The 27,760-nt window shown below is 33.0% G+C and overlaps 1 protein-coding gene across 7 annotated transcripts in view; it reads left to right on the top strand.

Annotated features, from left to right (window-relative positions):
* ESRRG (estrogen related receptor gamma) overlaps positions 1-27,760 on the top strand; it is a 604,123-nt gene that overhangs the window by 408,819 nt on the left and 167,544 nt on the right. For all 7 annotated transcript variants that reach the window (XM_074222676.1, XM_074222674.1, XM_074222673.1 and 4 more), the window contains one exon: positions 13,900-14,315. In XM_074222676.1, the coding sequence (XP_074078777.1) occupies positions 13,913-14,315 (403 nt within the window). In that variant the 5' untranslated portion in view covers positions 13,900-13,912. The remainder of the gene's footprint in view (positions 1-13,899; positions 14,316-27,760) is intronic.

Below are 27,760 nucleotides of genomic sequence, written 5' to 3'. Positions count from 1 at the left end.
GGGTCAGGGCAGAATTAGTATTACAGAACTAAACCAGATTAAGGGGGAATGTGAATTAGATTTGGTAACAGATGGTGCTGGGGAAATTAAAGGTTCTTTGCGAATGGAAGCGACAGCAGCTTGCCTCTTTTCTCTGTCTCTCTCTTTCATGCACTTGATAGACGGGTATAAATCACAACAATCCTGTCTTGACAGCCAATTTCAAGAATTTGATCTGGTTAAAGACATGGCTTTCCTGCTCCACTCAGTGAAACCAGCTTCTATTTTATTTTTATATTGCACCTTGTCATATTTAGAAAAGCAGACTCACCTGCCTTCCTTTAATGAAATTTTCCTTAATTACAGTTTTAGCTCTTTAGTCTTAATTACTTTTCTATTTAGCCTGAATTTTCAGAATGTCTCTTAGGAATTTGCTTTCCATCTTCTCCCCCACCCCACCAACCCCACTTACTCATGCATATGCTTTCATTTTTCCAAAGATGCCTTTCATTGTTAGAAGTTATTGTCAGATTCAGTATAATGAGATCCTAATTATCAAAACCATTATTGGTAATGAGAAAGGTTTGCAAGTGATGGTTAAACTTGTCAAAAAAGAAAAAAATGAAAATATGCTATAAAGAAATACCAAATAGCACTTTTGACAGTATTACAAGAAGTGAGTAGAAATCCCCCCCCCCCTTTTTTGCTTTTCACAAAAGACAAAATAATTGTTCTTTCTCCTTAAATATTCACAATTTTAGTGGCATTTACCAAAGTCTTCCTTGGCTGGGTTTGTTTGTGTCTCTTTAGCTCCAGACTTGAAATATAAGAAATCTGAATTAAAATTCAGCCCTTTAAAGTAGAAAGATCAATAAGAGAGAGAGAGACCAGAGATGTAGAACATAATTTCCTACACTTCTCACGGTGAGACTATCAAGTTGGCTGAGACAGAGTAGGCAAGTGTTATGCTTGCCATTTATTTACACACCCACTTGTTTGGGCTTCCAACACTAAACAAGGAGAAGAAAATAGGAGGAAGGAAAAAAAAAATCTCCAAGTGAAGAGAAGAGTCTCAGAGCTGAGAACTAACAGTTGGTAGAAATGAAGCATCCTACTAGGCAGTCAAATCAAATGTAGTAACAACTCCAAGGCTCCCTGCTGTTTGCTGACAGCATGGTGTAACACATTGGGACAAACATTCACTTAAACGCTGATTGCAGGGAATTGCCATTCCCTCCTAACACCTCCCTCCAAAAAAGGGATAAGGAGCAGAGAATGGCCATTTCTGAGAAAACACATTATTTTCTTTGATTTCTACCTCCCTACCTCCACCCCCAGCTCCTTTTTTTGGAGAAAGTAGAACTGGTTCACCAGTTGGGTTTATTTCTATTTTTTCCCATTATATTGCAGTTATAGAAGAACTTACGGCTTTAGTGTAATAACAGTGGACCATATAGGTCTTTAAACTTACTCATATAAAAGCAAGATCAGTTCCTGCCTCAACCTGGCAAATCTGTGGAAGTGAAGTTGAACATTGCTTGCTCTACTCTCTGGACCAGGGGCAGCTTCATGCATTTCAATATAAATGATAGGGCCAGTGCTGTTTCTGATCTATGGTAAGTTTTAGAAATAATAATAAGGACTTTGTTTACTTCGGTTACAGTAGCAAAAGAACTAATTCTAATCAGAGCAGGACCGAGGCTCAAATCTAAACCGACTATTACCTATATGAAGTTGTCCAAACTCCCTCCATCTCCATTTCTTTATTGAAACAGAAGGGGTCAGACTAGAACGTTTTTGAGGTCTTTTCAAGCTTTTGATCTATCATCCTATCTCTAATTTTATAGCGGTTAAATGACTCATTTAGTTTTTCCTAAAATTGTAGTCTAGTGCTTTTCATTCAAGGACAGATCTTCAGACATTGAGACAGGATATTGAAATAAATATAGATATAGATACTATTCTAATATTCTTATGACACAGTAGCTTTCTTCCTGATGCAAGGATTTGATGGAAAATCATTTCAGAATATTCTCTTTTGAGGAAGTTCATTCTGCTTTAGAGCAAATCCTTGGTTGTTTTCGCAGACCACATTTTCATATGTGTGTTACAAGCCCAAACAAATGGGTGTCTAGACAGACATACATGCAGACAATGCATACATGCATTAACACATTTGTATCTACATATGTACATTCACATTAATAGAGACTATATATATGTGCATATATACATCCACATACAATTAGATTGATAGATAGATACCACATGGATATTCCTTTGCTTTTTTGGAAAAGATGATGTATGTATTTGGTACTATACTTTCTCCCTAAGTAGTAGCTTATTTAAAAAAAGACTTTAAAAGAATAGTTAGGACAACAATTAGAAGTCTTTTTCATGCTTTATATTTTGCTTCTTTTTTTTTTTGTAAGGCAATGGGGCTAAAGTGACTTGCCCTTACATCGCACAGCTAGGCAATTATTAAGTGTCTGAGTTCAGATTTGAACACAGGTCCTCCTGACTTCAGGGCTAGTGCTCTTTCTACTGCACCACCTAGCTGCCCCTATATTTTGCTTATGAAGGTGAACATAGATGCCACCTACCTAGAGTATAGTTATTCTTTAGTGTTATAGATAATAGTCACAATTGCTTTCAGATGCATAATATTGTAAAATAAAATGCACAAAAAGTACATGTTACATACAAATGGAATGTGTTAAATTGATTTCCTTTGGTTTTAACTATGAATTTTAATCTTTCCCACTCTTTGTATGTACTCTTTCCAATATGCTTCCTTCAAGTTTTTTTTTTTTTTTAGTTTTTGCAAGGCAATGGGGTTAAGTGACTTGCCCAAGGCCACATGGCCAGGTAATTATTAAGTGTCTGAGGCTGGATTTGAACTCAGGTACTCCTGACTCCAGGGCCAGTGCTCTATTCACTGCAGCACTAGCTGCCCCCCCCCCCACTTCCTTCAATTATTGTTTTCATTCTTTCTTTGGTATTTATGTATTCTTCCTCTTATAATTAAGTCGGCTTCAAAGTTTTTATGCATTATATGCCAAAATGAAATGAATTAGCCCCAAGAAATCACTGGCTAGACTAGTTTTAATTCTTACAGGGACTACCTGCTTCAACAGACAAACTATAAGCAAATATCTTTTCATTCTTTGACTTCATTTTCTTGTATATCATTAATATCATATCATTCCTTAGTTTGACACAATGGTTCTCCATTTATTAATTTCCTCTCATGCTATATGAACATCCCAACTTAATTTCTATTTATATATATATATATATATATTTTTTTTTTTTTGTGATATGGTTTAAGCTTCATTTTTAAATGAAATTCATACCAGTATTTTATGTCCTTATATTTACCATGTAACTCATCTTGGTCCTTTTACTTCTACATGGCAAATCACTTATTTTTCATACTGTAGTATTCCAGATTCACTACTGTATAGTATACCTAGGTTAATTTTAGTGTTGGTTTTGTTTCAAGCAGAAACTTAGGATTCATTGAAACAATTCTGCAAGTTCTCGATAGTACAGTTCAACCCCATTCATCTAGGTAATAGTGAACTCAGTCCATTTTCCTTTTATAATTGTCTATCTATTATATGTGTACTAATGAACCAGGTTAATAAACTGTGCCTTAACGTACAAAACATAGTCTAAATAATAAATAATCTTTATTCACTTGGTTTTTCTAAATATATTGTTAACTAAACTCTTTTGAGTGCTTTTGAATCTCATTTTGGAGGCTCTGAATGTTCTGGGATTTGATATAGTCACTAATGCCATTTGCAAACTGGAGTGACTGTGTGTGTGTGTGTGCATGTGCATGTGTGCTTGTACATGCTTGCACATACATAAAATACTTATTATCTATAGATAAGGGTATGTATCTTTCATAGTATTGGAAATATGATAACATTTCTTATCTATAGACACAAACACCCATCTCTCTCTCTATATCTATCTATCTATCTATCTATCTATCTATCTATCTATATCTATATATCTATATATATCTATATATCTATATATCTATATATAGGTAGATAGATATAGTCATATATTTATTACATATATTTCTATCATATCTATATAGATTATTTCTATATAGCTATATCTGCATCAGATATTAAAGAGGAGGACATATGATCAAGGTTCCTTCAGCTGGTCTTGATGACACCTTTAGTATTTACAAGATAGTGGTGGGGGAGGAGGGAAGCAAAAAAGGATTCAGGTGGACTAAATTCTTAATGATTTGGATTTAATTTCAGTAGTACTATAAAAGTATATATATATTATACACAGTAATATTACACACTTAGGGTTTTTACAGTTGGAAAATATGGAGTATAGAGAATTTTTTTCCATTTTATGCAAAAGTATACAAAATTATTCATTTTTATACCTTTCAGATGTCTCACTCTCTTTTTTTAAAGATCTTCTCTTCCTTGGGCAGCTTGGAATCAGAATAGACTGAATATAAGGAAATTTATTGATCTATATTTCTGTTTGTAAAATTCGGTTTTAGAATTCAGAGAACTTTTGTTGCATGGAAAGCTTACGTTGGAGGAGCCTGTGATGTCATAATCCCCTTTGAGAAAGAAGGACAAATGACAATGATACCATAGAAGAGTTCTGTTTTTTGTGATGTATATCTCAAGAAAGGAATAAATATTATATTCTTTTTTTTTGCGTGTGTTCAAAGCTTAGTTTTTATGAATTATTTCTTCTATAGTTCAATCCTTCCCCCAACCTGATTTCCTATTGGAAATTTCTTGATACCAGTGTCACACATTGCCTTTAACTGGGGATGGTGGCCAGAGACATTTTCCTACCTAATTTGTTGACTCTACTATGTAAGATATATTTTATAAAGCTTTTGAGTTCTGGTGAGTTGCTGGTTAAAATAATAGCTCTGAAAGGAATTATTCTCATGCTCATTTTGCCACTCAGATTTTATATTTCTAGATCTATACATGTCAGACAGATGTGCTAAGACTATATTTGAGTATAGATGCATTAGTGTGTATGTATACAAATTTGTTTAAACTCTGAATTTGCCTCAATAGTATTGATTAAATGCCAGTTGTTTGTTTAATCTAATATGTATTTTTCTTTTGATGCATTCTTTGAATGTAATCAAGGTAATAATGATCATCAGTGAAATATCATGTTAGTTATAATTTAATTCCATAAGAATTGATTTGGACTTGCTTATAAAGGATAGCTCTCTCTCTCTTTAGCCCGATTTAAATGATTAGACTGAGATTTTTACATATAATCTGTTCATATAAAATGCATATATTTTATAGACTTATAGGTTACTCCATGCAATGTGAGTACCTATTATATCAAGAAACACTTAAGACAGTTAATTATGCAAAACATCATGTATGCAATTACCTAGTATTATTATGCATTTAACAATTTTATTGATTTGCCAGTTCCTCATTTACAATATTTAAAGCTATAAACATAAGATACTCACCCCTAAATTGAAATAGGTCCAAGAAAATGAGCTAAGGATAAATTACACTACTAAGCTTTTCTGCATCAGATCGAATCCTTAAATAGAGAAACTGTCAGCAATCATAATGTGCAACACATTGCCATATCATAGGACCATTTCTTTCCCATTAATAAAGTTTATCAGCCAGGGAGCATATGAAATCACCATGCAATGCAAATAGAAGCAACTGCAATTTTCTATATCTAAATTAGTCTGAGTAATTTAATGGGGAAATCCGTAGGAGGTTTAAGCCTATGAGTTGTTTATATGGGATGCTGTTGGATCCTATGGGATCTTCACACGTACTGTTGTGTCGACAGGCATGCACAGTCAGTTCCAATACATTTTCATTAGAAACTGACCAGTTTCCTAAGTGTGTTTGATTTTTTCCCCCAAGTTTCACTTCTGGGGATCTTCTCAGCACCTCATTGTCTTCTTTTCCCTCTCTTGATTTTAGTTATACTATATTCTCACTTTCTATGCATTTTTACAAAAGAGAGATGGGACCATAAGCCATTATTGTTCCACACAAATGCATTCAAGATTTTATCAGGGACTTTTATCTTTTTTTTTTTTTTTGTTAATAGGTGCAGAGATACAGATCATAGGAAACTTCTTTCCTCTGTCTGCGTGGAAAGAAATGTATCAGGAATACAGAATTATTCTTCTAAGAACTAGAGAAGTGGGCAGCTGGTGTTAACCTTATTGCAGAGTAGGGATAGCTTTTGAACCCTGGTTTGTATCCTGGCAAGAGTGTTGACCTGTTTTCCCAATATAGTTAATACAGTTCTTTCTGTTGGTGTGTTAGAAACTAATTCTACCTTTTGAAATAGAGTAATAATGTCCAATGAAATAAAAGGACTTGGGAGCTGAAATTTAGGAAGCATTGTCATCAAATGACTATCGCCTCTTGCACTGGAGCATCTCTCATTAGATTGGTCTCAATGAGAGAGAGAGAGAGAGAGAGAGAGAGAGAGAGAGAGAGAGAGAGAGAGAGAGAGAGAGATATTGATTTACATATGCATGTGCCCACATGCACATATGTATGCATGCACACATATTAAAACAGACTTGTGCATAAATATATAACACACATGTTAAAAGAGACATGCATATCTACAATATGTTGAAAGGTGTGTGCACTCATTCACATGTATAATTATTTGTCTATATTAGAGTCACACATATGCTTATACACATGTGTGTGTTTAAAGAGGCTTGTGAACATATGGGTATATATTAAGAGAGGCTTGCACATGTATACACAAATAAGTATATGTGTGTTGCTAGAGACTCACATGTACTTATACACACATGTGCATCTATGACACGTACATGTTAAAAGAGGTTTATATCTACACATGTGCATCTGCTTAAGCAGCTTGCACACATGAGAACACATGTATATATCTTAAGAGAGACATATCCTTATTGAAAGATATACATATATGCACATTCATAAATGCATATATGGGTTCAGAGAAGCTTAAATAGGTTCAACAAAAGTGACTTACATGCATGTAGACAGTGTTTGTGTTCACACACATAAATGAATCTTATACCTGTACACACATACTATATATGTGTTAAAAGAGACATATATGTAAAACAACAGGACTGATTTTTATTTATTTTTGCATCTTTTTGGTATGTGTTGTTCCGGATTCGCAGTACTTACTTTTATAATTAATGATCTGTTCCATTAGGTTAACTAGTCAGACCTTAAGATATTTCTTATTAAAAGCAAAAACCCTTCCTGTTCCTTCCCCAACTAAGCCAGTGTACCTTAATGCAATGATGATATGTTAGACCAAGCAGTTGTCAAAGCATCGTATTACTGTGATGCCATAATGACACCCTGTCTCTGTAAAGTAGTCATGTTTTCTCAAATCACACGTTGCACCGTTGATTTCTGACATGACACTTCATTCAGTGTCTTCTCTTTCTTCAGCATCACCATTCTTTGACAATAGCAGCTGTTGCCCATTTTCCCACTAAGTGATTCACATTTCGCCACTTTGCTGGAGTGCAATTAGTTAGAACAGAAGAGAAAATGCTCATTGTAAAGCGGCTCAGCCTGATATTGTAACTCAGCTTGGTCACAGGAGCTGGTGGGATGATGATCTTTGAGGTTTGCGTATTAAGGGAAAGATGTATTGCTAAATTCTCTCCTCTTTAATACTTTCTTTCAGAACTCAGAACAGCATGTCCAACTGAGTCAGAAACTTCCAGGCTACTGCAAACCTAGTTTTGCAAACATTAAAAAAAATTATTGGTGGTTTTTTTTTTTTTTTATGAAAACCTTGTTCATTCCACTGTGTTTTCCTTGCTTTAAATAGTCATTTAAGCAGTTGGGAAACAGTCAAGATCCTCAAGTTAGAGCACTCAGTTTGGCATTTGAAGCCCATTTCAACCTGACTCCTCCCTCTCTTTCCTGTCTTTTTATACATGATTCCTCTCCAAACAAAGTACAATCTAACTTCACTGGCCGATAGGGTGTCTTTGACCCTTTCACCCTCAGTGATGTTCCATTCATGTTTCCTCACATATGTATTGCACCCCCTGTGCCTGGACTGCTTTTCTGATCTATGGCTTCTAGCTTTTAGAGCTTCTTTAAATTCTCAGCTTGAATTGTTCCTTCCACAGAAGATCTTTCTTGGTCCTCTTGCTACTGGTGCCATCCTTCTGAGATTATCTTATTTTATATTGTTTATCTGAAACATACATAGATAGGTATCTGCATGTGGTATCCTCTGTCAGAATATGGAGATGGAGAACAACAACTAAGTTTTTCCCTTTCTTTTTGTTTCCAGAGCCTAGAATAGTTCCTGGAACATAACAAATGTATCCTGACTTTAATATTACTTTTTGCCTCAGTTACTTTTTCAGTGCAATGCAGATACAGATAAATTTGAGAAGCACTTGGTTCATAGTCAAGGGTCTAAATTGTACATGGAATTTGTGAAAAAGGAGCAATTTCAGCCACTTTTAGAAACATATCCATCAATATCACCATTGGTTTTTGAAGGTGCTATATAATAAAAGCAGTAAATAACTCTCTCTCTCATGTAAAGTGAGAACCTTAATTTTGTTTATGAGTTGTTCTTCCCTGAATCCTTACATAGATTAATCATGAAACATGAAATCTTCTATAGTGATTTGTTGGCTTATATGTGGTGAGAAATCTATGGAAGGATTCCTAATGATGGCAATTAGTAAATAAAATTAAAATTCTCACTTTTTCTTTGGGAAATTTAGCTATTTGTTAAATGGATGTGTTTTGATTATAAGTACAAAGTCCAGCCTATAAAAGGATTTATTTACTTAGCTTGGCTCACTTCTGTGAATTGATGAATAATGCTATATTCAGAATTATGAGTGACCTTAAAGCAGAACATCTAACTATTTGTTAATAAATTAAACATTCATGATAAATACGATTTGTTCTTTTTCCATTATATTTAATTTCTAAAATTAAGAACTAATTCTCTCTCTCATTCAACCTTATTTTTAGTTTAGGCCAAGCACAGGGTGATACACAAGTATACCTTGAATTGAGCTCTAAGCCTTCTCTTGAATCTGTTTAACTCTTTGTGCCAAGGCCTTTCTCCTAATATAATAAAGTGTCAGCAATTAATAACTGTACCCAGTTATTATCTAAAAATGTACTCAATTTCCTGGTTTGTTGTGAGAGAAGAGCTTTATAAATCACAAATCACTGTATGAATTTGAACTATTCCTCAAAAATTGTGTTTTGAAAACTGGAAGGTCTCACTGCTGCCTTTTCATTCCTCTTTTAATAATAAAATAGAAACAATGACACCAAGTCTTTAAAATAAATATTGCCTGCATTTATTCAACACATGTTATTTCTATTCATAATCCTTAACTAAATTTAGTTTTTTTTATTAATCCAATGTGACCTAAAAATTCTGCCTTAACAGCACATTGTGGAATTGGGCTTATTCTCTTTGGCTGCAGATAAAGCCATCATTTTGAAAATGGCTCTTTCTGACAAAAAGGTGTTCTTTTGAAATAAAGTCTTATTCACTACATTCCTCTTAGAGTTAATGTGAATTTTAGTGCCTCTAATTTTAGATTGAAGTGAGGTCTAGAATAAAACCCACCAGCTGACAATTGAATTTATAGATAGTTGTGAATATTTCAGGCTTGAATAATAGAGCTGTAGACTTTCAGAGACAGAGAGGGAGAGAATTAAGACCCTACTGTAGTTTTAGGATATAATGTAATGGTGTCTAGGAAGTCTTCAGTGTAATGAGCTAAGTAGTAATTAGGAGGCAAGTATGCTCTTACTAAGATTTCATTTCGGCTCCATTCCAAACATTGGTGAGGGTGACTCAACATAGGCCAATGTGCAGCAGGTGTGGGTGGCCATTTCATTTTCTTCCATTTAAGAAAGAGGCTTTACTGAAAAGCAGTGCTACACTTCTGTTCACTTTTCAGACATGCCTTTTTTTGGTAACATTAGTTCCCTAGTTAAAAATTTTCATTTTCTTCCTCTATAAAGAAGTTAATGTTTAAACAGAACTTGTCCATTTGGTAACCCTTCATGTGCTGCTGAGAGGTGCCAATACTTGATTCATTTGAGATGCTACAACTGCTCTTCTCAGATTACCCTCTTTCATATGGACCTGTCTTTAAAAAGTTATGGCAAAATTATTAGCTAATATTTTTATTTCTGTTAAGCTTGAATTAGGTTTTGCAATTGATGGAAAAAAACATGTATTTTGACAAGTATTTAGCTGTTGACTTAGTCTAATGTCAACAAGTAATTGTTCTGGGATTAAAAGTACAATATCAGAGCTTGTTTCTTAAGAAATGTTTCCTGAAAATTCATAAACCAAGTTCTTTGTTCAAAGAATAGAGAATGCGATGATAAAACCTTTCCCCTTATTGTAATAGTGAGCTTTATTTGCAGGGGACGCTGAGGAAGAGTGTCAGCAAGAGAAGGACCAGAGAAAAACTGTTTGATGATAAAGCATCTTATACCAACTACACTCTATAAAAATTCTACCTTGTGGGCAGATGGTGAAAGAGTTAATTGATATTTTTAATCATAGCTGTGGAAAATTCAGTGCCAGAGAGAGGAAAGGAGAGCAACCATGTTTTAGTACCCTAATAATTTCTAACTCTAGTCTAAGATCATAATGTATGTGAGAGCAGTCCAGTAATTATAAGGTAATAAGTGAAGTGGTGGTGTAAGTGCTCTAAATTAAAAGGAATTCGCAGGGCTGCTGTAAGTCAGTGCCGACCCGCTTTCTTTCAAACGTTGACTTGAGAAAAGTGCTTAGCCCAGAGTGCAAGCAGGGAGACAAGAGAGAGCCATCTATTAATTACAATGCTCATTAACAGTGACGGGTACAAGGCAGCAGATGCAGAAGGGAAAGGACGAACTAGTTCAGGCTGGCAAGAGGAATATTTTTTCCTTCTAATTCTTGAGGAGAGGACAACACAAGTGGGTGGTCGAAAGCCAAGGAAGCTGTGTTTTAATTTTGCTTTTTCTTTGTTTACATCTTGATACTGATTTGGTTTGGGGAGGAAAAAAAAAAGGAAAGGAAAAAAAATTTGTTGATATGCAAATTCTTTGATGCTTATTATAAGGAAGTAGACTATGTTGATGGGAGCTTTTCAAATTGATGATTCTAGAACCTCATTTTCTTGTTTTTTAAAGAAATATGGGAAATTGAGAGAAAAAGGTAATGAGGCCAAACTGGTGAACCAAAGAATCTTGTTTTTTAAGCTAAAGAATAAGTTATTTTCTCTTGATTATGATTTTTTTCAAATGGAATGTCTTTAAGTTTTTTCTAAACCTCACTTCTCACTCTAGTGTTTTCTCTGAAAGTTTTCCAAAAGAGTTTTTGTACTAGGGCATAGTTGCAAAAAGATGAAAAGTTCTGTCTTTTCCCCTAATCATCTTTTAGAAGTTCATTGGCTTATGAGGATTACAAAGAATGGAATGGAACATTTATTCATAAGTACTTGCTCCTTGAAAAGTACTGAACTAAAATGGTTGGGATAAAAATAGAAAAGTGAGACAGTTCCTACTCTCAAAGAGCTCACATTCTAAATGGGAGAGACAACCCATAAAGAAATACTCATGTTCATGTTCTGTTCAAGGCAGATGGAAAGGCCAGGTAATACTTAGATCCTGGCAGGAAAAAGAAATAGGGCAGATGGCTGGGCCCTGAGGACCTTGAGGGAGAAATGGTAAGGCAGATGGTTCCTGACCAGGAGAATAATAGGTCCAAGGGGTCAGAGTAGAGTACATCGAGGATACCTCCACCATAGGTGTGGGTGAGGAGATCAGCATCCAGCTGACAATGATGGTCCTGTGCTTGGTTGCAATTGGGCAGTGATGATTGGTTGAGAAAAGGGAAGTTTTATGACTTCCCTCGGTGGAGGCAGGCAGTTCTGATGCATCTTCTGACTTGCATTTGGTGAGGATGGAATAAGAATGGGATGAAGAGAAGGTGAGATATGGTTGGGGGTTTTTTCCTATATAAAACAGTTGTGCCATGCCTGCTCTTTAAGTTAGTTGATTGTTTGCTTTTTAATGATAAGAAAGATGGCATCAGTACTCTAGCTGAAATATAATTTTTCAATATATTATTTCATAATTTTCTTGTTTATAGAAATAACATGTCTAGTTCAATAATATAATATTGCTATGGGTTAGCTGGGAATGGCTATTACTATTTAGTCTCTGGATAAGGGCTAAATGTGATCTTTTCTAAGAATTTTTCTTTAGGAATTTTACAGAATCAAAACAGTGGTTGGGGTAGTGGTTGCAAGAATATATTTAAGAAAAGTATCCTTAATTATTGCCTTTTGTTTTTGTTAAGAAATTTATTTGTAAGGAGGGAAGAGATTAGGCATTTATACAGTCTTTTTTTTTATTAATTTTGAGTTTTACAATTTTCCCCCCCATCCTTGCTTCCACCCCCCCCCCCCCCCACAGAAGGCATTCTGTTAGTCTTTACATTGTTTACATGGTATACATTGATCTCAGTTCAATGAGATGAGAGAAAAATCATATCCTTAAGGAAGAAAAATAAAGTATAAGAGATCGCAAAAATTACATAAGATAATGTTGGGGTTTTTTTTTCCTATATTGAAGGTAATAGTCTTTGGTCTTTGTTCAAACTCCACAATTCTTTCTCTGGATACAGATGGTATTCTCCATTGCAGATAGCCCAAAATTGTCCCTGGTTGTTACACTGATGGAGTCAACAAGTCCTTTAAGGTTGATCATCACCCCCATGTTGTTGTTAGGGTGTACAATGTTTTTCTATGCAGTATCCTTTGTGTATCAGATATTGTGATAATTATTTGCAAATGTGCTGTTATTTGCAAATATTAACTCATTTGTTCCTTACAACTACCCTGGTGGGTAGGTTATATTTATTTACCCCTGTTTTTTGGTTAAGGATACCAAGGTGAACAAAGGTTAAGTGACTTTTGTAAGGGCACACAGCAAGTAAGCATTTGAGGTCTCATATGAACTCATGTCTTATTTATCCTTGTATTATTTCTTACGTCTTTATGCCCCTCACCTACCCTCACATTTCCCATTTCTTATATGTTTTCACACTCATCTATCAATCTTGAATATGCCATCAAAATTAGCTAAATCTAATTAGGTATAGAAGAAATAACACACAGAAAAATCTTTGTGTGTATGTGTATGTGTGTATGTATAATGTGTACGTGTGTGTATATGTATTATGCATATATTTGTATGTATATAGAATGAAACTGGTTTAATGAAGAAAATATATGTGAATTTATTGGCCACCGTCAGTTCAAAGACAAAGCTATATAATTATTGAAGTTGTTAATAATCACAAAACCAAGCTGTCATCACATTAGATAATTTTGATTCTGTTCATAGCATTTATATGATTTGTGGCTTGAAAAAAGTTGCAAGTAAGAAAATAATGACCATAAATTCTGCAAATAAAATGGACTTTGAAAAATCCCCATCTACTCATTTGACCAATATAGATTCAGAAAGTTAACTGAAATTCATATTGGTTTGAAGGAAGGAAACTTAAAAATGGTGGATGGAGGTGGGAATAACTCTTCCTGTCAGGAGTCTTGATTTAACTCTGTCATGGCCTTATCCTGATCACATTCATGTTGAACAAGAGATATTGACTAATGAATGAATGATGTCTTTTTAGCCATTAAAAGCTTTCTTAAAGAGCAATGATTTTAATTTGTGGTTTTTTTCTCCTCCTTTCTTTACTGTCTGTCTCTTTCCTCTTTCTCCTTTTCCTTTTATCTTTCTATATTCATATCTCTCCTCTTCATCTTTATCTTTTCTTTCTCTTTCTCCTATCTTTTCTCTCCTCTCCTCTATATTTCAGGCTTCTCTGCAGAATGTCAAGCAAAGATCGACACATTGATTCTAGCTGTTCCTCCTATATCAAGACGGAACCCTCAAGCCCTGCCTCCTTAACGGACAGCATCAACCACCACAGCCCCGGTGGCTCTTCAGACGCCAGCGGGAGCTATAGTTCAACCATGAATGGCCATCAGAATGGACTTGACTCACCACCTCTGTACCCTTCTGCCCCTGTCCTTGGAGGTAACGGGCCTGTCAGGAAACGATATGATGATTGTTCCAGCACCATTGCAGAAGACTCACAGACCAAGTGTGAATATATGCTAAATTCAATGCCCAAGAGACTGTGTTTGGTGTGTGGTGATATTGCATCTGGGTACCACTATGGGGTAGCTTCATGTGAAGCCTGCAAGGCCTTCTTCAAGAGAACAATTCAAGGTTAGTATCAGTAAATTAACTACTCAGGTGGGAATTGTCCATTCCCCCATTACCTTTACTGACTTTTCTCATTTCTTCTGTGATTTCCCACTCATTAGTCAATCTAGAATGTACCATAGAAATTAATAAATCTTATTAAGGATGGAAGAAATGATGCACAGAAAAATTTTTGTAATGAAGCATTTTCTACCATGTCAACCTTCATTTTTAGAAACTAATAAGCAAGGGTTAGAAAACTTTGGGATTGAAGTGGCATTGTCACTGTATTAGTTGAACAAACACAAGATTAATATGTTTATACATTATATACATTATAGGCACCTGGACCTGTATGATTCTTTGACTATCTCTGATCCCTCCTTTTATATCTCCTGTTTCCTCAAGTTTTTTGTCTTTCACTTTCTTGTTGTATGAAACTGAAAATTGTGTTTAAAACATTTTTTTCTCCCTATAGTGAGAACCATGACCATTACATTGCAAAATAATTCTAGCTTATTCTTTTATGAAAGGTAATCTATTTTTTAAAAATAGAAAATGTAAAGCTGAAATGCATAATGTACTTTAGTTCATTAGCTACTGTCCATTTGCCTTTAAGAATTTTCCATAATACAATATTACTCTTATGTAGATGCAGTAAATACCTATGAGATTACATCCCATGTGAAGTAACCTAGCATATTTTGAACTCAACAACTTCTAATGCTTATTATATAGCTTTCTCAATACTTTGCTTATACTTTCTGCAAAGAGTCTAAGTATTTGAGAGAGTGTGTTTAGTTCTGTGAATGCTTAAGTAGAATTTATTTTTTTGAGAAATAGTTTTGGATTATTATCATGAAATCCCTTTCAGTCCCTCATGTGTTTGTCTAGAAACCTATGTGATAAGTGTTTTTCCTATAAATAGCTTTTATTATCTGCCATCCATTTTTTAATTTTGTCCTTGAAAAAATAGATCATAATCACAATCATGATCACTTCTAATCCTGAAATTTACCACTCAATTTCAAAAACTATTTTAATACTTCTCATTAACAGTTTAATGTCAGCATTAGCTTACTGCTATGACTGCCCAATACTAATAAGATACCAAAGGTAATTTGGTAAATATTTGTTAATTACATAGTATAAATACAAATTAAAATTTATAAAATATAATAAACATTTTCTTGCATCATATTATGTTGAGTACTATATATTGATAATAAGAAAGATTCCTTGCCCTCAGGTTACTTAGATTTTAACAGATGTGGTTTACAAATACTGCATTGCTTCCTATTGAAGTTGAATAACTTGAATAAAAAAAAATGTTACAAACACTCAAAATTAACTCTGAGGTGCCAGAGATTTCGGATACTTATAAATAAGTACTCAGTTCAGATTATTAGCCACTTTATTTGCCTTTTATAAATACATTCTTAATAGTATCCAGAAAAACCTGATAATATTTGATCAATGCTAATTCAGATTATGAAAAAATCTAATGCTATTGCATTTTAGATTTTAAATTGACATTTCCTACCTCTTTATATAATTATCCGATGATTAAATGAGATAATATTTTTCAAATACTTAGCATTGTCCTAGTCTCATAGCAGGTGATTAATAAATAATAAATTGTTATTCCCTTCTCAACTCCTTCCAATGTAAAAGGAATGTTTGGGGATGAATTTGCAAGTGCATGGAAATGGGCAAATGTCTCTATGTAGACCCTTACCCAAATAATTCATTTTGTATCCTTGTTCCTAAGGTCTGAGAAACCCCCATTTATATTTTTGAGTAAATGTTAATAACATCAGAGGTGTTTATTATTATTATTATTATTTTTAGGTTTTTTCTTTTTGCAAAGCAATGCCCAAGGCCACACAGCTTTAAGTGTCTGAGGTCGGATTAGAACTCATACTCAGCTAAGTAATTTTTAAGTGTCTGAGGTCGGATTAGAACTCATGTACTCCTGACTCCAGGGCCGGTGCTCTATTTACTGTGCCACCTAGCCTCCCCATGTTTTTTATTATTGTTAAAAAACAGCAACAAATAAGTTTCTACTGGTACTGATTCATGGCATGGTTGAACTTGTCAATTATTTTTCAAGTGACAGTTTTATGTGAAAATTGAGAACTCTTCAAATTTTGTCTTATTTTTCTTGAGTCATCTTTCTAGTTAAAATTCTTATTTATCTAAGAGATTTGCATACTAAAGCTACTTTGGTCCATCATCCAGCCAAAAAAAAAATGAAAAGGCTAACATCAATTTCTCTTGGATATTGAGTGAGTATGATCCAGATGGTCAAACTTATGCTTTGGTGCTCTTTGTTTTGCCGTAAGATGTTAATGCTTTCTATTTTGCTCTGTTGACAGTTACTGTAGTCTTGCTTAAGAAAACTTAGTTTCTCAGAAGATAGAACACCAGTTCTAGAAGCATTTCAATGGAAAAAAGGCAATGCAATAAAATTATACATGATAAAATCCATATTTCCCCTCTTCCCTGCTCATTCATACATACTACTCACATTTCAGAAAGTTGACATCTTCTCTTAAGTGTTTGTGTCTAGTAATATCTTTAAAGAACTAGCTGTTTCTGACAGAATAAGATACACAGAATTCCCCAAAAAAAACTTTTTCATAGAGTTAATGCAATAATTTTAGCAGTATGTTTAAAAAATTTCAAAGATCCCAACTTAAAAACCCAAAGACTTATATTATTTTCTGGTAATCAAAAAGTGAGGGTATATATTTGAGATATAATGGGCTTTATTTTTAAATAATCATTGAAACTACAATCTAAACCTTACTTTATTCTTCTGGGTAGAAAAAAATTACAAGAGCTATGATATCAAACATTTTTCATCAAAGGATTGAATGCTTTTTGGAAACTTCTAATTTGGATCACCATTTTAATTGCAATTTTTTTAAAGGATTAGGAATGTAAAAAAAATAGAGCAATTAAGTTTTTGTGTGTGATGACTATAATTTTCTCAGGTAGCTGAAATATTACTATGAAACTTAATTGAATCGGGTTCAGTGATGTATAGGGACCAGTTTTATACCTCACTGAAGTCACCCGAAGACAGAGATGTCACTGTCCAGATTAGTTCTCTAAACTTGCCCAACTGGCTAGACTTATAACTGGCAGCTGGGCAGCTTTTATTAAGGATATCCTGCTAGCTACATCAGCAGGCATCACTCTGTAGTTCGCAGAGAGCCAAAAAAAATGCAATGAGGCAAATAAAGGGATTAAAATTGTGAAAGAGGAATGTAATAATTAATATGGTAATTATGAAGCAGTTTATAATATTCCCTTCTTCTTGTCAATGACAATAGTGACAATATCAAATGATAAGAATGCCTGAAATGTCAAAAATGGCTTAAACATTGGGATGTGATAGAATCAAGAATTAGATGGACCCTGAAGTCCATGGAGTCTATTTTACTACCTTTAGGCAACATTGCAAGTCCTGACAGATAGATGACTATAAACTGTCTTCATGTTCTCTGGAGGTCAGATATTATGCAGCTTGTCTGGATCTAGTCTTTCTGGGGTCTAATTATGCTTTTAGTCAGGAAGTTATGTAAGCAAAGATTTTTTTTTCCTCCTTTTTTTTCTGTTTGGAGGTTTGAGAGGTGAAGAAGGACCTGGTTTTCTTATTTGATACCCAAGCAAATTCCATTGCCTTCTTTGGAGGACACATATACCCCTGTGGGGAATGTGGTTCTTCTCTCATCTTTATCTTATTTCAAACATTTTATTCAGTATTTTATTTTTTTATTTTAACAGGGTCAAGGCCTGCAAAGGAACACTTAATTCCTTAAGGCAAAAGAACACATATGAATGGGAAATGTTTTTTTCCAAAACTGAACATGGTATTTTAATTCTGAAAGGCAATTTATCATAAATTTTAGTGAAAGTCAACCTTAACAGTGTATTTTGTTTATGGAATGTTTTCATGTTATTAGAAAACTATTCTAAGAGTTCTGCACAAGTCAGGCATTTGCTGATCAAAAAAGTAGAACTTTTTAGATAACCTTAACATACTGTATTTCTTAACCAGTTGCAGCAGCAATTTAATTTGCTGTTTTTTTATCCAAATATTTTAAATCTTTTTACATTGTTCTTATTTCTAAATTCTAATTTCTGAAAATTATCTTCAATACTAAATGAATAGGGACCTTGTTATCTCTTTAGTTTTGTATTGTGAATATTAATTAAACATAAAGCAAGATAATGTGGAATGAACATTAGCCTTGGAGTTGGAGGACCTGGATTCAAATCTCAGCTTTATCATTCTACTTTGACTTTATGTTACTATGACTATATCTTTTTTTTTTGCTGAAGGTTGCAGTGGGGGTTAAATGACTTGCCCAAGGTCTCACAGCCAGGTAATTTTTAAGTGTCTGAGGTTGGATTTGAACTCAGATCCTCCTGACTCTAGGTCTGATGCTCTATCCACTGGATCACCTAGCTGCCCCATCCTGACTATATCTTAACTTTAGTTTTATTTTAAGATTTTTATGTTAGATTAAATAATCTCTAAGGCCCATTATTATTCAAAATCCTTGACTGTGTAATCTTTGGCTAGAATAATTCAGTGGGTAGAGCTTTCCTTCCCCACTTCTAATTTTATAAGGAAAATAGAACAATGCATGAGAATTTTGACAAAAATGTTGAAACTTAAATTGTATATCTTTGTATATCCATCAATGCTATTTTGTATTTTGATTTCATCATATACTATCTTTACAGTGATCTTTTCCATCCATCCCTCTACCTCCATTTTGGTAGGAAGATAAATGAAAATTTTGTTGAAATTGTCACTATCACTAGATTACCTTTGCAATTAGTGTATCACTTAGGCAGGTACCATAAGGGCAATTGTCTCAGCTGCAATATTGAAAGGGCATAGATAAATCTCTCCCCAGGTCAGCCACTTTTCACCCCAGCTGTAAGTCTTCATCACTGGAGTCACATTTGTTCTCAGGAGTAGAAACCATCTTTTTTGTTCTTGTCTCCAGTGAATGTTCATAGCCTGGTACTCTTCATACAATTGGTCATCAGTAAATGTTATTTGCTACCTGGAAACTACTATTTTTTTTATTTCCGATATTTTCTCTTTGGCTCAGTAAATAGGGTTACTTGGGTTCACTCAAGGTATTTATAAAGATCACACATTCGTGGCTTATTCACATCATAACAACATCATTTTGTATTTTTACTTTTTTCAGAAAAATGTTCAATTGAAAATTAGGAAATCTAACCATAGATTTGTGCCAAAGATATCACTTCTTAAAATTTAACCCCATCTTCTTTCTGTCAGAAAAATTGACAAACCCCTAATCACAATATTTTTGCTATCTATGGAGCCTTGAATATTACTTAAATGGTTGTTGCTTTTGCTAAGTTGTGTTACCTGTGCAGAGTAGTCTCTAAATTATATAATTGGTGCAAGAGGAAGAAAATAAGCATTTGTTAAGTGTTTGCTATGTCTTAGGTGATAAGCTAAACTCCTTGCAGATATTACCTCATGTTTTCCTCACAGCAGCCCTGCAATATAGTTGCTACTTTTCTAATTTTACAAGAGTAGAAACTCAGGAATAGAAATGTTAAGTGACTTCCCTAGATTACAAATTTACTAAGTGTCTGAGGTAGCCTTACATTGATTTTCCTGAATCCAAGGCCAGGGTTACTTTAGCTGTGATTAGAGAAAAGAAGCATTATCACTTAATATAATATTTAAGTTATAAACTTTATTAAAAATATGAGACATGAGCTTTTATTATAGAACCCATATTCTTTTTTACTTTATCATATGGAGGGGGAGAAAACATACTTTATTGTCTAAGAAACAATGATGAAATTCTAATTTTGATTTAATTCTTGTTAAAACTAGAAACAAATACAAAAAAAAAGGATTATACACATGGATTTTAAGAACAGGTTCATAGTTTGTCAGTGCAGGAAAGGTACCTTTAAAAAAATAGTAAAATATTATAAGGCAATAACACCAGCTTAGAATATCTCCCATTTCCATCTCTGTGAACATGGTTGAGTCATTATCTTTTCTCAATATTAGTTTTCTCTTCTATAAAATAGAGGTAACATTACTTCCTCTCAGGGATATCTGTAGAAAATCTTTTGTGAACCTTAGAGGATTGGAATATAATGTAATGATTACTATCATCATTTAGTGTAATCAATCCCCTCATTTTACAGATGAGGAAACCACAACTTATCTGTATACAATAAAGCAGGGGAAAAATTAAGAGAATTTCTTCTAATAACAGAAGCATGCCTACAGATAAAATAACATTATTGAAAACATGGTGTTAATTTTAAAGGTCTTTTTGAACTTCATTTCAGTCATTTAAATGTATGTCAAATCCTTTTAATAAAGGATTTCTGAAGTATGATTTACCTGTATTTTATTCTTTATAATTGGCAATATAGTCTTATTATCTATATTATTTCTATTTTTTAAACTCTCTTTAGCCTGTATATGATCCAGGTTAATTTTTAAGTTTTTACTTTCTGTAAAATTTAATGCTGGCAGCCTTGTCAATGGAATAAAATTGTTTAGTAGCTATTTTAGGGATTACCTCATTCAACTACATCCTAAACTTCGACTAATTGTTATTGCTTCTAAGTCTACCTTCCATTTTCTTTGCCTATTAGATATTGGAACCTACATGGATACTGCTGTCTAGTTTATTGATCTTAAAATAGTTTGTGAATAGATTAATTTCCTATTTACAAAGGACTACAGTGAACCATTAATCCCATTGGTTTAGTTCTCAGCTTGTAAAATATTATATAATCTCCATTACAATTTGCATTTAGTTTGCATTTTATAGCTTTAAATTGAGAGGACCCAACCCAGGTGATGTTTTTCAAAAAAAAAAAATTGCTACTTTAATGATTTAGATTTTTCAGTCCTCTTTATTATTTATATATTACAAGTCAATTTGATTTACAAATCTATGAACTTTTTGAAGTAAACATTTCCTTTATTACCTAGGTAATCAGAAAAGTAAAACTAGCTATGTAAATTAAGATAAAGTGACTTTTAGAATTGCAGATAAAGTTGCCTCTAGGCCCTAGATAGAGGGAGTTCTGCTGGGCTTGGAGAATTAGATTGCCTTTCCTCAGCTGACTGGTGTGTGAAAATAGAAGAAATGTAAAGCATTTGTTTTGCATTTTTATCTTTTTAGTTTTGCCCTGATGAGAGAAAGATTTCCTAATTTTTCCTAATGGGGTGGGGAGGGAAACATTTTTTATAATATACCCCTAGGCATAGGAGACTCAAATTTTTAACATATTTAAAATACAGTGTATTTTGTTTAGCCTCTCAAAATTCTGCAACTCTTTGGAGTAGTGGAGTAGGCATTAGGGGCCCTGCAACAAATAGGTCTTTCAGATAGAAGTGATTATAAAATTTACTGATTTAGAAAATTCATTGAATTTGGCATGTACTTTTAGTACTTTTCTCAAAAAATTACCTCAAGTTAAGTTTAGGGAAACAGACATTTCTCTTTTTGACATTGATACAGTAATATTTTCTTTTATTTTGCACTTATTGCTTAGTTATAATTTATTTTGTGAGTCTTGTATTCACAAATTTCTGCTCTTAGTTTCTTTGACTCTTGATCTTTTCAATGATTGTTTGCAAAATTTTCCTGATGCTAGATTAAATATAACATGAAATAATAAAGAAGCAAACTACATAGCAAACTCAGCTACCAGGATAAGAATAAGTTTTGCTCCAACAGGTTTTATTGGAAAGTATTTTTTTCAGGATTATCCTACACTCCTTTTGTTGTATTATCCAATCTTGTTCTTATTTTTTTTGTTTGGATCTTATCAGAGAAGATATATTCCAATTGATCCTTAAAAAATTTCACCTTGGAAGGTATCTAACCATTTTTTATTGAATGAATAAATGTGATTGATGTCATCAGAAAAGTCAAAGTCATTCTTCCACCATCAATATTTAACTTTTCTTTTTCTTCCATGATTTATGAATTTTTTCTTATTTCTTCTAATTCCTGTTCTTTATTTAAAAAACAAAACAAAGCAATCTCTTTCCAAAAAGACCATTTCTTATACCTGCCTCTTGGTTGGTTTTTATTTTTAATACCCTTTCTCTCCAAAAACTTCAGTTTGTTGCAAACTTAATGCAACCTCACTCAATATAACATGAAGAAACAAACTTGGAAGTTAGCCTTAGCAGCTCAGTGGGGAAGAACACTATCTCCTGTTCCTCTGCTTCTTGGATTATTGAAATCAAAAAGACTGATATAATTTTTTAGGTTTTTTGCAAGGCAAACAGTGTTAAGTGGCTTGCCCAAGGCCACACAGCTAGGTAATTAAGTGTCTGAGACCAGATTTGAACTCAGGTACTCCTGACTCCAGGGCCAGTGCTTTATCCACTATGCCACCTATCTGCCCCTTGATATAATTTTAATTAAATCCTTCATCATTTGTTCATTTTTATTGAAAGAAATGTCCAAGCATCATCATTTCTTAAGATTTTTGGGGAGGAGGGAAGTTTTTTTATTCTGTTTATTATTTCCTCTGAACCTGTCATACAGGCCAGCTCCTAACACATTCATAATCTACTAGATTATAGTGCTTCTGTATAACTCGGGCAAAAGGGTAAGATTTTGGTGATAATTGAGAAGCATAGGAGAAAATTAATCTTACTAGGTTTTCATCCTTCCCTTTATCTCTCACCCTTCAGTAGGGATGACTTTTATAAAATATTTATTTGGATTTTTAACTGGACTATAGTATTTTCAAGCCACCAAACTTTTTTTTGCATACCTGTAGAGGTCCTAGTGAAAATGGCATTAGAATTTTGTTTCTTCTAAGACTCCTGGTAATTAATTATTTCACTTATATACAGTTGGTATAGAGGTACTCTTAAAATTGCGACTTGAAATTTTCCACATACTTTAGCAATATGTCTCCACTGAGAGGATCTGCAGTCTCTACTTCAGAAATGATCTTTGATATCTGCTATAGCTAAAAAAGTCATCAACTTAAAACTAACCTTGGAGACATTTCTGTAATTTTTGTTATGCTTATATGTGGATGACAAACATACAGTTTATTTTTGGTGGATGCATAATTTCTGTCTTGACCAATTTCCATTAGCTTCACCCTCACCATTCCTGCCCTCTTAACTGTAGTCCTAAGAAAATTTGCAGATATTAAATCAATTAGAATGGATTTCCCCCTTACTAGTCCCTCACCCAAAATGAAACAAAAAAATGAAAATGACCAACCTTTCATAAGTCAATATTTGTTGGGTATTTTTTAAAAGAAATTAATTTTATATTTTCATCCATATACACATGTATATTTTTAAGTTACAAAATTTCCTTCCATCCTCCCTTCCCACCCCTCTCCCCTCAGCAGCAAACAATCAGGTTAGCATTGAACATTATATATATATCTTGGATAAACATGTTTACATTTTAGTCATTTTTGGTATGAGGAATTAGAATTAAGGGAAAGAAATACCTAAGAAATAATTTTTATCAGATTTTGAATGTTTGGGTTTTTTTCCTTTTCTCTTTTGTTTTGTTTTGTTTTGTTTCTGTGGATGGAGATAACATTGTTCATAGCTGGGCTATTACTGTTGAGTGCTTTTGAGCTAAAGGATGATTGGTACATTTTATGTTTAAAAAACAAATACAATTCATCAAATTTTTATTGAGAAAAGGTTATCTGCTGGACACTGGGATAGGTGCTGCATATAGAAAAAGCAAAAAAATAACATACCTCTTCCCCATAAGAAGCTTAACATTCTATTGAAACAAGAATACCTTATGTTAAAAGAAATGTAACTATACACTTAGGTTTAACAGATAGCTTAGACTTTATCACATTTAATTTCCTTTGGATTCTTTGAATTTGGTCCCCTACTTTCTATAGCACCAAACTGTCTGTTGGAAGATCTCAAGATATTCAATGTCATGATGAGGACTAGGTCTTAAACTTAGAAAGGTTTATAATTTCTTTCCCCTTCCAGATAGTATGTTCATAAGGGAAAAATAAATTTATTTCATTCCAGATGAATGTTTTAAAGCTTCCAAAATTTAATACAAAATGAAATAACTTTTTGTATGAAATAATGATTATAGCATTATGAAATTAAATACTTTAAAATACTGTTAATTAATAGGATGAAAGTTGTCTAAGATGATTCTATAGCTACAGGCTAAGATTTAAAAAGGCAAAATTACATTTCAAATAGTATTAAAGATTTTCGGGGGGAGATTAATCAACAGGGACTCAAAGAATACACTTTATTCTCAGTTTTTGTTCAATTTCAGAACATTCCTTGAAATTATAAAGATTCAGCAAATCTTTTGAGCTATCTTTCAAGCTTTGCTCTGTTTCTTTTGCCATATTCTTTATGACTTCTCTGATGCCTGTAGACTTGTATCTGTTGGTAGTCTTTATCCATTCTTCCTGAGGGTCTTCTTTGTACAATTGTCCCCCAAATACCTACACATTTATTTGTGTTATAAAGTAAGATAATGTGATGAGGTTTTTTTAACTAGATTTTTAAGCCTAAAGATATTTTATGGAAGGTAATTCTCTTTTCTACTCATTTCAACATGTTTGTGTCTTCTCACATGCATTAATTTGCAGCATGCTATAACATCTCAAAGATTCATAGGAGGGTATGATAATGACTATTTAATGGAGAAGAGAAAATATTTTTTGATGACTCATATGATCCAATTAAGAGACAGATTTTTATTTGGATTGGGGAAAAATAATAGGTGATTTTTTTTCATTATGTTTTGCTTCTTGAGACTTCATTGGGTAAACACCAAAGATATCTGATGTTCCTAGTATTTCAAAAAATTTATTATGTAAAGTGAAGTTTCTACCCATGTTTAAATGAAACTGAATCTTCCCTGTTGTCCTACCCATAAACATTATTCCCCTTTTAAAAATTCCACCTGCATAGTTTTCCTTTTAGGAAGATCACAGGCACATATTTACAAGATAAGATGATAGCCCATCTTCTCAAATTATTTCATGGTTGTCTTCCCTGTGAGATTAATGTGAGATTAAAGCCTAAATTTCCAAAAAGAAAAGTAAGACATTTTCATAGATATTCAAAATGAAATGAGTAGTCTCTAATAATTTTTCCGTATAATGTCATACCTTAGTATCTTCAATGCCTTTCTAAGAATGTACTTCATAAACTCAATTTACTTTAATGAAACTGAAATTTCTTTCTGTTCTATGATACATGTTTTTAACTCATTAGTTTACAAAAGTATACTGAGACCATCCAAAAATTATATTTTCTACTTAGAAATTCAAAGAATAATGATGCATGATGGGGGAATTTTCACTTATTTTTGATTCTGGGATTTCTGCTTATTCCTGAATTTTATTCTAATACTTTTTGTTTATAATTTTTGATATAATTCTACTTCCAATGTAACCTTTATATGGCTCTTTCATGGGAGAGATAAAAAAACCAAATAAATTAAATTTTTACTTGAAATAAATTTAAAATATATTCAATATGAAGTAATTATATTTTATCCTTCTTTTTTAAAATATTTTATTTCCCCCTAATTACATATAGATAAGTTTTCAACATTGATTTTTTTGGGTAAGATTTTGAGTCCCATAATTTTTTGCTTCCTTTCCTTCCTTTTCTACTTTGTAATCTGATGTTATATATCTGCTATAATATTTGACATATTTCCATATTAATCATGTTGTGAAAGAAGAATCAGAACATAAAGGGGGGGGGAATGAGGAGAAAATCCCATGGAAACAAATTTTTAATGTGAAAATAGTATGCTCTGATCTACATTCAGATTCCATAGTTTTTCCCTCTGCATGTGGATGGCATTTTCCCTGACAAGAATTGTCTTTGCTCATTGAGCTGTTGAAAGGAGGTAAGTCTATTCTAATTGATCATCACATAATGTTGGTGTTAATGTATACAATGTTCTGATTCTGCTCACTTCACTCAACATTTTGTCATGAATGTCTTTTCTAGTTTTTCTGAAGTCCTCCTGCTCACATTGTTTTTTTACAGAACAATAAAATTCCATTACATTCACATACCATTCCCTAATTGTTGGAATGTGTCTCCATTTCCAATTCTTTGTAACTACAAAAACAGGTGCTATATTTTTATACATATGGGTTCTTTTCCCTTTTTTATGATCTCTTTCAGATATTATTGTTAGATCAAAGGGAATGCAGTTTTATAGACCTTTGGGCATAGTTTCAAATTGCTCTCCAGAATGATTGGATTAATTCACAACTCTACATCAATGTCTCAGATTTTCAATATTCCCTCCAATATTTATCATTTTCCTTTTTTTTTGTTATATTAACTAATCTGACAGATGTGAAGTGGTATCTTAGAGTTGTTTTAATTTGCATTTCTCTAATCAATAGTGATTTAGAGAATTTTTTCATATAATTATAACTGTAATTTCTTCTTCTGAAAACTGCATGTTCATATCCTTTGAGTGTTTATCATTTGGGGAATGATTTGTATTCTTATAAATTTGGCACAGTTCACTGTAGTTTAGAAATGAGTTCTTTATGAAAAACACTAGCTGTAAAAATTGCTTCCCAGCTTTCTGTATTCCTTCTAATCTTGGTTACATTGGTTTAATTTGTGCAAAAATTTTTTAATTTACTATAAACCAAATTATGCATTTTGCATTTTGTAATATTATCTGTCTATTGTTTGCTTATAAACTCCTTTCAATCTGACAGATTAACTATTCCTTGTTCTCCTAATTGGTTTATAATATTACCCTTTATGTCTAAATCCATATTCTCATTTTGACTTCATATTTTTAGCCACACCTTTTAATGATGACTGCATTGTTGGTTTTGTTTGGATTTCACAAGAAGTTATTTTTCCATCACTCTTTAGATAGTATACATACTCTGTTAGTAAGATTCTTCCCAATCAATCCTTCCAAATTAATATGAAAATGAAAAACAAGAAAAATAATTTCAAAAGTAGTAATTTATTTTGAAATTATTTTTTCTTGGGTTTTCATATTCTGTACTCTAGGATTTTTCCCCCATTTTTCCTTTTTCCTGGGAATTTTTTTTATTTCTACATAGAAAATGAGACCAGAGTCATAAGTTGTACTGTGCAGACTCATGCTCTTTTTATGACTCCCACGAATAGCTTTACAAAGCCCTACGTCAAGGAATAGGGTCTTGTTGTTAGACTGATTTATGGAATTCATACTATCCATTTTGGAATAGAGACAGAAGAGGACTTTGGAACTTAAGACTTTTGGAAGATTGTATTGCAATTCTATTACCTTTTAACTTCCAATCAACTAATTGAAAACTTAAGAGTCCTACTTAAGTTTTTTTGCATAGAATTATGTGCTAGTATAACCATTCTGAAAATAATAGATCTGACAGATAAACTA

Source organism: Macrotis lagotis, chromosome 2 (assembly GCF_037893015.1).
Source record: "Macrotis lagotis isolate mMagLag1 chromosome 2, bilby.v1.9.chrom.fasta, whole genome shotgun sequence".
In the NCBI taxonomy this organism is placed as follows: Eukaryota; Metazoa; Chordata; class Mammalia; order Peramelemorphia; family Peramelidae; genus Macrotis; species Macrotis lagotis.
This window is presented reverse-complemented; position numbering and strand designations above follow the sequence as displayed.